General features: G+C 35.7%; 1 protein-coding gene across 1 annotated transcript; it reads left to right on the plus strand.

Annotated features, from left to right (window-relative positions):
* Positions 1-2144: 2144 nt before the first annotated feature.
* Positions 2145-4881, plus strand: LOC126802478 (laccase-12-like). Its single transcript, XM_050530116.1, has 5 exons — positions 2145-2249; positions 2343-2494; positions 2603-2976; positions 3161-4120; positions 4673-4881. Exons 1-5 carry the CDS (start codon positions 2145-2147, stop codon positions 4801-4803), a joined length of 1722 nt encoding a protein of 573 aa, XP_050386073.1. The 3' UTR covers positions 4804-4881.
* Positions 4882-12230: the final 7349 nt, after the last annotated feature.

A 12230-nucleotide genomic window follows, 5' to 3' on the forward strand; every position in this document is an offset into this window, starting at 1 on the left:
ATGTCGAAAAAATTATCAGGATAAATTGGGCAAGCTATATCAAATTGACTCTACCAGGTTCATTATATATTAGTTGCACGACCTATATACAGGGGCGGGACTACTTTCATAGATGAAGGGGTTCGGACCCCCTTACATTTTTAAATCTTTCCATAATGACTTCATATATCTATCTCATAAATAGCTGAAATTTTGTGCCAACTTAACGATAAATTTTTAAATACTCAAGGACCATGTGACAATATCTAGTGGTACTCCTTATCTGTTATATTCTGACACGTGGAATTGTTACACCAAAATTATAATTTTACATATTTTTATTATTTGTGAAATGACCTTCATGAGTATTGATAATTTTGAACTATGATTTCGAGTTTAGAGTTTATAGTTTAGGGTTTAGGATAGTATTTGACAAAATAACTTAAATATGAATTTTCTAATTAAATCTTACGTGTCAATTATGATTAAAAATGAGAACCACTAGATATTGTCATATGATTCTCCAGTTTAACAACCGAACCCACCACCACCCCGCCCCCCCCAAAAAAAATTAAGGATAACATTAAGTAAGGACAATCAAAGAGGTTAATTTACATTCAGTAGTACTTAATATGTGCTAAATACACCTAATTTCAAGATAAAAATATCTAAATTTGGAATATTTTGTAATTAATTATCTTTAATGTCTTATTCGTTTAATTGTTGTATATAATGAGATACGTAAGATTTGTTAAAATCTTTATTCTCTACTCTTTATTTATATCTCAACCCCGAGATTCAAATTTTAGTTCTCTCACTGCTTATATATGATAAGCATGCAAGTAACTCGAGTGAACTCATAAATCAAACTACAGAAAATAAGCTTGCAAGTTATGGAATTCATATCCTTCGTAGGGTTTTTCAAGTGATCACGCTATGCCACTGTTCGAAGTACAATCCCGACATATGGTCCTATCACTTACACGTATGAGTTAGTCTTGTCTTGGTCACTAACTAACCAACTATGACTTTTGAATTTTGATCTCCCATTTTTCTATGTATTACTTGAATAATTGAAAGAAAAAGAAGAAATTGAGAAATGAAAAGGACTTTACTTATAAACGCCAAAACGGGTGAGTATGCCAGTGATTGGCTACCTAACTCATAGATAATAAAATTACCATCACAACTCGAGTTAAGCTACATGTTTACGTAAGTTAGAACAAAACAACCGTTAGAGATGTTGGTGTTGTTTGACAGATCAAACCTTTCATTTTAGAAGATGACTTAAACCAACCATCTGACAATACATTGTCTAACCCACTAAATTATCATTTCCATCGACCGTGACCATTGTGGACTTATATTATAAAATCACTTGGTAGTTAAATTGACCGTTGTTTTATTTTCTAGCTAGTTTTATGTTTGACGAGAATGATCGAATCTTTTCTTCTCTATTATTTGGTTTAACTATCATGCAAGGTGCACTTACGTATCTATAAAGTAACACAAAGATTCTCTTGTTCAAATCTAGCAAATCAATCAGAGATAGATACAGTACTTCAAAGTAATATTTGATTCAAAGTAGGATTGCAAGTGAGTTTTAGGAAATTAAAAAGTAGTTGATTTATAATTTATTTTCTCATTCATCTCTTCATTCCGGCATTCATCTTTCTATTCTGAAAAATACACACATGCATAAAGCTTTCATATGTTATTCCACAAAAATGAATAATGAGTTTTTTTTGGTACAAATGGGGTCATTAACCCAAGTAAAAGAAAACAACGAAAAAACTAGACAGAGCTAAAAATGAATAATGAGTTTGATCTGCCGGTAAACGAATTACAATCAAATTGGGCATATCCTAACAAAACTCATTAATCCAATTAGAAAGTATACTAGCTTGTAAAGCAACTTTCATTATTGATCTTAATTGGTTGTATTGGCCAGTGGGTGCAACTGTGCAACTACTACTAATAGAGTTGAGATAATTAATTAGTTCATCAATCTAAACGTAAAATGGATTCCAACCTCAGAACACAGGCCTATCTTTCCCCATATATAAAAGCATACCCTATCTATCACTTTGTCACTCACTAATCCGATTACATCTCACTACTCAAATTAAAACATAAACAAAGCATACGAAGCTAGCCATCAATTAATGGAGACACTCAGTAGCATTTTCCTTCTGGGCCTTTGCCTTCTCTTTGCCTCATCAGTAATGTCGACGTTGGCCGACCCCAAAGCTCACCACCATGAGTTTGTTGTAAGTTCATTCTCTATCCTTTAGTTTATCCTATTCTATTCCTTCTCATTCTTCAGATACTAATCAGCCATGCCATGCATGCAACAAATGTAGGTCCAAGCAAAACCAGTGAAGAGGCTGTGCAAAACCCATGACAGCATCACAGTGAATGGACAGTTCCCAGGGCCAACCTTGGAAGTAAACAATGGCGACACTCTTGTCGTCAAAGTCACTAACAAAGCTCGATACAACGTCACCATTCACTGGTAATGTACGATAGCTGATCGAGCCTAGAATTGCAGTAATAGGATAGTTGCACACATTCATTATCGATCGATCAGTTATATTATTTACGTTACTTGTATACACTTCAGGCATGGCATTCGGCAAATGAGAACTGGATGGGCCGATGGACCTGAGTTTGTTACTCAATGTCCTATTAGACCAGGAGGGAGTTATACCTACCGGTTTACAGTCCAGGGCCAAGAAGGTACTCTGTGGTGGCACGCACATAGCTCATGGCTTAGAGCTACCGTGTATGGAGCACTTATCATTCATCCAAAGCAAGGAGACTCCTATCCTTTTCCTAAACCAAATCGTCAAGCAACACTTCTTCTCGGTGAGTGGTGGGATGCTAACCCTATTAAAGTGATCAGAACAGCAACTCGCACCGGAGTAGGTCCTAGTCTTTCTAATGCATTCACTATCAACGGTCAACCTGGTGATCTTTACAATTGTTCCAGCAAAGGTATGGTTCCATTCCACATTGATTAGAACATATACGCGGATACGCCCCAACGTACTCTATGAAAAATGATGGTAGAGCACTAGAGCTACGAACAAACGAAATGAAACTTATGACACATGAATCAAATAAATAGATATTCTGCGAGACCATGAATCAACTCATATTCGAATTGAATATTACTCAGGCACTGTCGTGGTTCCCATAGACTCCGGCGAGACCAACTTACTGAGAGTGATAAATGCTGCCCTTACTCAGCCTCTTTTCTTTTCTGTCGCCAACCATAAATTGACAGTGGTTGGTGCTGATGCCTCCTACACCAAGCCTTTCACCACCAACGTTCTCATGCTAGGGCCCGGGCAGACAACTGATGTTTTAATCACCGGAGACCAGCCTCCATCTCGGTACTACATGGCAGCAAGAGCCTATTTCAGTGCACAAAATGTTCCATTTGGTAACACCACCACCACAGCCATTCTTGAATACAAGTCCGTCCGTTGCAACACGATTAGTTGCAACAAGGGTAAACCCATAATGCCAAAGCTGCCAGCTTTTAACGACACCAACACTGCATCTGCTTTCACTAAGAGCTTCAGAAGCCCTAGAAAAGTTGAAGTTCCAACTGAAATCGACGAGAACCTCTTCTTCACAATAGGACTTGGACTTAACAAATGCCCCAAGCACTTTCGACCTAGAAGATGCCAAGGCCCCAATGGCACACGCTTCGCTGCTAGCATGAACAATGTCTCATTTGTCCTTCCAAACAACATGTCAATTCTCCAAGCTTACCAGCAAAATATTCCTGGAGTTTACACCAGTGATTTTCCAGCCAACCCACCCCAGAAATTCGATTACACCGGGAACGTCAGCCGCTCGCTTTGGCAATCAAGTTCTGGAACAAAGGGATACAAGTTGAAATACGGGTCTAGAGTGCAGGTGGTGTTACAAGACACCAGTATTGTCACACCAGAGAACCATCCAATTCATCTTCACGGATACGATTTCTACATCCTTGCAGAGGGTTTTGGAAACTTTAATGCCAAGACTGATACTAAAAAGTTTAACCATGTTGATCCACCTCTAAGGAACACTGTGTCGGTGCCCGCAAATGGTTGGGCAGTCATCAGATTTGTAGCTGATAATCCAGGTACGTAATAACATGCAATACGTAATTACGTACATAGATCAATATATATATATATATACACAAATATTACATATACATCTTTCTTGGCTAAGGAAATCCTTATTTATTCAAATGGTACGGATTTCTTATTTCGGCTAACTTTTCTATCATATTTTTGTAACCTAACTGTTCATATCTTAGCTCCTAATGTATAGATCACCTCTACAAAATTTCAGCTAATTTGGTTATCGTTAAGGCATTCAAAACTTGATTTAGTATTAAAATTACAAACGATTAAGTTTTTGCAATTTTTCGCTCGTTCATGATTTTAAAACTTTTTTGATATCTTAACGATTATTAAAGTGGCTGAAATTTATATATGTGATCTATACATTAAGACCAAAGATATGAATAGTTAAAATGTAAAAATATGATAAAAAAATTTGGTCAAAATAAGAAATACACATCATTTGAATAAATAAATGCCTCTTTAGCTAAGAAAATCTGTATCGTGATCGACAAGAAAATAATAAATGCATCCTGATCAACATGCGTATTGACATGATTATATAGGTGCTTGGTTGATGCATTGTCACTTGGATGTTCATATAACTTGGGGTTTGGGCATGGTTTTCTTGGTGGACAATGGAGTTGGGGAGTTGCAAACAATAGAGCCTCCCCCTGTAGATTTGCCTCGGTGTTAATAAGATCATCAATTAAAAGGATAAAAGAATGTTTTTGTAACCCTAGAATCAGGGTGTAGTTCGTGCTTTTTCTTCAATATGATGTTGTTTTTGATACTAGTAGCTATTTTTTAAAAGATGGTTACGTTTGCAGAACTCTGTAATATTGCAGATGCATGTGATTTTTTATCCATGGATGTTTCCCTTATAGGGGCAATGATAATGATAAACAGTCGCGGATCCAGAAATTATATTCTGGGTGCTTGTTAAAAATTTAACTATAGTATACTAAATATATATTTTATCGGTTTGAAAATAAATACATCCAACATGTCTATTCAATCATCGATTATGAACATAAATTTTTTGGAATTGAGCATAGAACTTAATCAAAATGAACACCAAAATAAGAAATTTATTCTTGTAAGGACTAAAAACACCAATGGAGTAAAATAAAAACATCTACATGTAATAGAGAATTAGAGATAGATATGAAGTAAATAGAAATTAGATCATAGATTTACATTTGAGGAGAATTGAACTTGGGTGAGCTTGGTAATATCATACATCCTTAGCAATTTTTCTGTTCAAGCACTTGGCTGAAGGTAACACACTCCTCAAGCACTAGATCTGTTGGAAATTCACCCAACAGGTGCTTGCGTTCCACCATCCTTAAGTTTTGCCTGCTCAAGGTAATCTAATCCGGTGGTTTGTAACTATGCCACTGAGTATCTTCATCCACGTCTACATGTAATTACCTCTTGATGAGGATACGCACGTCGAAAATAGACCATGCAGAACTCGAGAAATGGTCGCTTGCCATTATCCTCATTGTAGCATCCCCAGTAACGATGATGATATGTAACATGGTACCATGCTGATGAATAGAAAAGACCCCAAGAAACACTGATAACATGGTATCATCCATCCTTAGCAATTTTTCTTGAAATTCTTGGGTGGGCTTGAGCCCCCCAAACCTTGCACCTAGATCCGTGCTTGATGATAAACAGCTCGAGTTCAATGATAGCTAGTTTTTTTTTTTTGAAAGCGAGTTCAATGATTTTTTTCTCATATGTACGTACCTCCTTTTTCTGGACAAATAATCGGGTCAATTAAATTTAGCAAAAATAAACATATATAATGCTACACCCATGCACGACTAATAACAAGTAATTAAGCCCCTAAACAAAATGCATGCATCAATGTAAACTAAGTTTTGTCTGTAAACTCGTGGTGATAGCAAGGACCTCAAGCCTCTATTTATACTAGTTCTAGTTATAAGGATGTCTCCCATAAAAACTATTCTTCATAGAATTAAAACTGTAATAAATATTCCTAATGCATTACAAATTTGGACATTCTTATTGTCTTAACAATGGATTCCTAATTCAATAGTAAATACACTTTTGTATTGAATATCTAGGAAGATAGTTTTCCTTATCCATGTCATAATTGATTCAGCTCGGCATTGGACGATTCCTAGTTACTCTAGGATAAATATGTGATTGTCCAGTTTTAGTCTTACAATCTCCCACTTTGACTATCACTTGTTATCAAGGAAAATCATCACTGAATAATGTCTAAACAATTTACAACCAACTGAAGTGTGCACCAGAAAAGAAAAACATCTTAAATCCATTCAACATGGTCAAAATACAATAACTTATGCAGAGCAAGGAAAACATACATTTTAATTTAAATGTAGCACTTCCATACCACAACATAAGTCCCTGCATTTTACATATGTTATTTAATCAAAAAATGCAGTATGAACAATGTGTATTACAAGAAGATAATATATGAATTGGTCCAACTGATTGTTTCCAATGAAACTCAAGTAAAACTCAAAACATTGATGATCCTTAATGCTTGAACTGAAATAACATGTTGAACTGTAATTCCACAAGATCATCTGATTTCAAGATAAAACAAAAATACAAGATATGGTAACAGAAACAAGCTCAATGAATTATCTCATAATTTATTAATAATTCTAGTTTAATAACAATACATAAGATTAAAGAACTACATGAACTGAGACGTAAGAATTCAAAAAAACACATATACTTAGAATTTTATTTTGCTCTTTAACTAAATAGGCTCCCACTGAACTTAAGCACTCAAACTTGACCAAATTCCCATGTTCTTGGCATGCTGCTTAAAAACTGCTACTGCTAATGCTTTGGTAAAAGGGTATGAAAGCTTCAATTCTGTGTAGACCCCTAAAACTTTAACTTCTCCACGTTTCACCCTTTGTCTCACACTCTAGTACTTAAGATCAATATGTTTTGAATTATTTGATCTCTTACTTTTCTTGCTAAAGAATACAGCTAGTTCATTATCACAAAAAATCTCAAGTGCATCTGAAATTATATAACTCAAGATATCAGTATGCATCAAGAAATTTCTAATCCATAAGGCCTCACACATTCCTTCATAGACTGCTATAAATTCAGCATGCATTGTAGATGTAGTTATCAAACCTTGCTTCATGGTTTTCCAAGCAATTGCACCACCTGCAAGCATGAAAACATATCCACATGTCGATTTCTTAGAACTTGGATAGTTTCCTGCAAAATCTGGATCACTGTATCCAACAAGCTTCAATTCATTGACTTGTTAATACACTAACATGTGGCCTTTAGTTCTCTGTAAATATCTAAGTACTTTCTTGCTAGCTACCCAATGTTCATGACCTGGATTAGATTGATATCTAGATAAAATGCCAACTCCACAGGATAAATCTGGCCTAGTGCAAACTTAGCATAAGGCTTATTCTCCATTTCAATTTTCCCTGCATCACTCTTTGGACTTTGATTCTTTGTGAGCTTGTCACATTTTTTGACATTGGATCCTCTCCTCCAGCATAAGTCTCCATATTAAATATCTTCAACACTCTAGAAATATAGTTCTACTGTGACAATCCCAGCACTCCATGTGCTCTATCTCTTTTGATTTCAATTCCAAGCACATATGAAGCCTCTCTAAGATCTTTCATGTCAAAATTATTTGACAGAAAAGTTTTAGTTTCCTTAAGCAACTTCATGTTACTACTAGCCAGTAAAATGTCATCAACATATAACACTAGAAAAATAAATTAACTTCCAACAATTTTGAGATATACACATTTATCTACCAAATTTTCTGTAAATCTAAAGGATGAGACCACATAATCAAACTTCTTATACCATTGCCTTGAAGCATGTTTAAGACCATAAATTGACTTCTTCAACTTGCAAACTAAATCTTCTTTTCCAGCTTCAACAAAACCTTCTGGTTGTTTCATGTAGATAACTTCATCCAATTCTCCATTCAAAATTGATGTCTTCACATCCATTTGATGCAACTCCATGTCAAACTGTGCAACAAGTGCCATGATGATCCTAAATGAATCTTTTGTAGAAACATGTGAGAATGTCTCAGTGTAGTCAATTCAATGTATCAGTGTAGTCAATTCCCTCGTTCTGTGTAAACCCTTTGCTACCAATCTACCTTTATGTCTCTATTTTTTCATATGCAACTCCATGTCAACCTGTGCAACAAGTGCCATGATGATCCTAAATGAATCTTTTGTAGAAACATGTGAGAATGTCTCAGTGTAGTCAATTCAATGTATCAGTGTAGTCAATTCCCTCGTTCTGTGTAAACCCTTTGCTACCAATCTACCTTTATATCTCTATTTTTTCATGTGCATCTCTTTTGGTTTTAAACACCCACTTAGAAACTATAGGTTTCTGTTTAGAATCAGGTTTAGTTAATTCTCATACTCCATTTTGTTCCATGGACTCTATCTCTACCTCCATAGCAATTTTCCAATCATTGCACTTGTCACTTTCAACAGCTTGACTAAAGGTAAATGGATCATTACCTTCACCAAAATCCATCTCAATGTGCTCAGTCTCTTGCAAATAAACAATGAAGTTTTTTTCCAGTACGTGATTCTTCCCCATAAATTGGAATTCTTGTTCTCTTAGATCTCCTAAGCTCAGGGTTTGGTTATGTAGCTTGGTCTTGTTCTACTGTTGCACTATTGGTTGGACTTGTTCTACTGGTTGATTCTGCACAAGTAAGTGTTCTAACTCATCTAAATCTAGATCATGTTTAATGTTACTATCATCATCTACATCATTCTACAAATCTATATAATCATCTATTTTTGCATTATCCTGAACACCACCATCAACCACAATTTCCTCAAATTCTGAAGACAAGTCCTCAAAAATTGTATTGTGCACACTTTCATTTAAGAATTTAACTTGATGTGTTTCAAAAATTCTTGGTGTATAACTAGCTAAATAGAGCTTATAGCCCTTGGATTTTTCAGGATAACCAATGAAGTAGCAGCTGATAATTTTAGGATCTAATTTGTTGATTTTAAGATTATAGATTATGCCTTCTGCAAGACATCCCCACACATGACAATAATGAAGACTTGGTTTTCTACCACACCACAACTAAAATATAGTTTTATCAACTGCCTTACTTGGTGTTCTATTGCAAATATAATTTGCAGTCCTAAGTGCTTCACCCCATAAAAATCTAGGTAAACTTGTTGTGCACATCATACTTTTAACCATGTTCAGTAATCAGTAATGTCATATTATTTCTCTCAGCCATGCCATTTTTGATTGAGGATTATATGGCGTGGTATATTGAGCTTTTATGCCTTGCTCCTAAAGGAACAGTGGAAAAGGACATTTCTTTGTCCATACTCAGTGTATCTACCATAAAATTCACCTCCTATATCAGACCTTACAGTCTTAATCTTTCTTTTTAGTTGTTTTTCTACATTTACCTTGTATATCTTAAAAGCTTCTAGAGCTTGTGACTTCTCAAAGAGTAGATAAACATAACTGTATCTAGAAAAATCATCTATGAAGGTGATGTAGTACACGTTCCCACAAATTGTTTGAGCTCTAAATGGATCACATATGTCTGTATGAATTAATTCTAAAAGTGCATGGCTTATGTGTGCAGTTTTCTTCCTCATGTTGGTTATTTTCCCCATAAAACATTCAATACAATCTTCTAAATAGGAGAAATCAAGTTTATTTAGGAAATTTTTCTTTACTAAAATTTCCAGTCTCTATTTTGATATGTGGTCTAACCTTCTATGCCACAAGTATGCAGAATTTTCACTGGACTTAGTTCTTTTAACCTACATAGCACGGAAGCTTGGTTGGACGACCGATTCCCGCTTCGGAAGCGGAAGCGGGAGCGGAAGCGCTCGGAAGCGCGGGGAAGCGCGACGGAAGCGCGATTCCGAAAAAGGTGGGTTTGGAAGCACGGCGGAAGCGTTGGCTTCCAAATTGGAAGCGCGACGGAAGCGTTGGCTTCCAAATTGGAAGCGCGGCGGAAGCGTTGACTTCCAAATTGGAAGGGTGATTCCTTCTCTACCTCTATTTCATCAATCAATGTCTTGAGACTCTTCTTGTCGTCTCATCTTCTTATTTATTTCGTTAAGCGGTTAAAGATGAATAACATCAATCAATCTAATATGTGTCAGAAATATGGGGAAGTGATATCAGGAAAATCTAGATGAGAGAGAGATATATAGAGAAGACAGAGAGTTGTGGAGAGAGATGAAAAAAAATCCATATGAGAGAGAGAGACAGAGGGAAGACGAACATTTTTTTTTTTCAATTTCATCTAGTGATGTCTCTTTGACTTGCACGTGCCCAACACCTTCACACTATGTTGTACATTCTTTTGTTTGAATTTTGAAATGAAGCTTTAATAATGCTATAATCAAAGATAATCATGGGTTAGAAAATAAGTCATTAATAGTTATCTAATTATTTTAATACTAGATAAAATAATTAAAAAATAAAATATAAATATATATATTATTCCGACGCTTCCAAAACGCACCCGCTTCCTTAATTTTTGGAAAAAAAAACGCTTCCGCGTTTCCAAACGCTTCGCTTCCACGTACCCGCACCCGATTCCATGCAGCCTAGCTTTTAACACTAATTAAGGCATTATTAAGTGAATATGTGTTCTCAACAAGTAAAATCTCTTGTTGTGCAGGAGAACAATTTAACTGTAAATAATCACCAATAATATTTGTAAAGGACTGTCAGAATCTAACCACCAAGAACTTGGTGTTACATCAACTAAATTAATTTCTAAAGTAAAGACTATATTAGATAACTTACTCTTCTTGGCCATCAGCCAGTTCTTAAAGCTAGTGCAATCTTTCTTCATGTGTCCAACCTTCTTACATAAGTAACATTTAAATTTGAATGGCTATCTCTAGCTGCAGAGTTTGTGGTTGAGGTTGTGTTGGAGTTTTTGGCAATGGTTTTGTTTGGTTTCAACTTATTTTGGAACTTCTTCTTCTTCTGGTTCTCAACCAAATTTACTGAGGTTGCAGGCTCTCTTTCTCTCTTAATTCTATCCTCTTCAACTAAATAGACGGCTATGAGCTCCTTGAGTGACCACTTCTGCTTTTGGGTGTTGTAGCTAGTTTTGAGCTGATTGTATGAGTTGGGAAGAGAATGCAGTGTATGATGCACCACATAATCATCTGTATTTCCCATCTCGAGCTCCCTGAGTTGAGCATTGATATCAATAAGCTTCATGATATGCTCTCTTACATTTCCATTCCCATCATATTTTGCATCCTGAAACTATTTAGATGATCTCGCAGCCTCAGCTTTGTCATTCTCCTTAAACGTGTCCAAAATTGCATACAAAAATTCTATGGCCATTTCAGGTTCCTCTATGCTACCCCTTACTGTATCAAACATGGTATTCCTAATCACAGTCTTAGCCATCTCGTGCGCTTTCTGCATCTCGTCTCCAAGCTCAGCCCCAATTCAAGATGACCGTTGATTACAACGTTTATAGTCTCAATCTCAAATTTAAGAAGCTTTTGGGCCGGGTCTTGGGTCAAGGAGCACAGGTTCTAAAGGCCCAATTGTTTTATTTTTCTGGATGCAAAACAGTTTTCGTGTTCTTGAGTGCTAAAGCATATGTGCAGGTTTTGAAAAATCTTAAAGAGCAAGAAACCTCGCTTTGATACCATAATGTAAACTAAAAAATACATTTGTTATGCTCTTTATACAAATTATCAGAGTGCATAATGTAAACTAAAAAATACATGTCTTCTGCTGATCACCAAACTTAAGCTTCTGAATGGGTAGAATAAATTGCTTGTAACTCGTGGTGATAGCAGGGACCCCAAGCCTCTATTTATACTAGTTCTAGTTATAAGGATGCCTTCCATAAAGAGTGATCCTCATATAATTAAAACTGTAATAGATATTCCTAATGCATTACAGATTTGGACATTCTTGTTGTCCTAACAATGGATTACTAATTCAATAGTAAATACATTTTGTATTGAAAATCTAGGCAAATAGTTTTCCTTATCCATGTTGTAATTGGCTCGGAATTGGACGATTCCTAATTAGTCTAGGATAATTTTGTGATTGTCCAGTTTT

Source organism: Argentina anserina, chromosome 7 (genome assembly GCF_933775445.1).
Source record: "Argentina anserina chromosome 7, drPotAnse1.1, whole genome shotgun sequence".
In the NCBI taxonomy this organism is placed as follows: Eukaryota; Viridiplantae; Streptophyta; class Magnoliopsida; order Rosales; family Rosaceae; genus Argentina; species Argentina anserina.

Excerpts from the sequence above, each read along its gene's own strand:
- LOC126802478 (XM_050530116.1), top strand. The coding sequence starts at position 2,145 with ATGGAGACACTCAGTAGCATTTTCCTTCTGGGCCTTTGCCTTCTCTTT. Across the intron at positions 2,250-2,342 it reads CTCACCACCATGAGTTTGTT|GTCCAAGCAAAACCAGTGAA; the intron begins GTAAGTTCATTC and ends CAACAAATGTAG. Across the intron at positions 4,121-4,672 it reads ATTTGTAGCTGATAATCCAG|GTGCTTGGTTGATGCATTGT; the intron begins GTACGTAATAAC and ends ATGATTATATAG.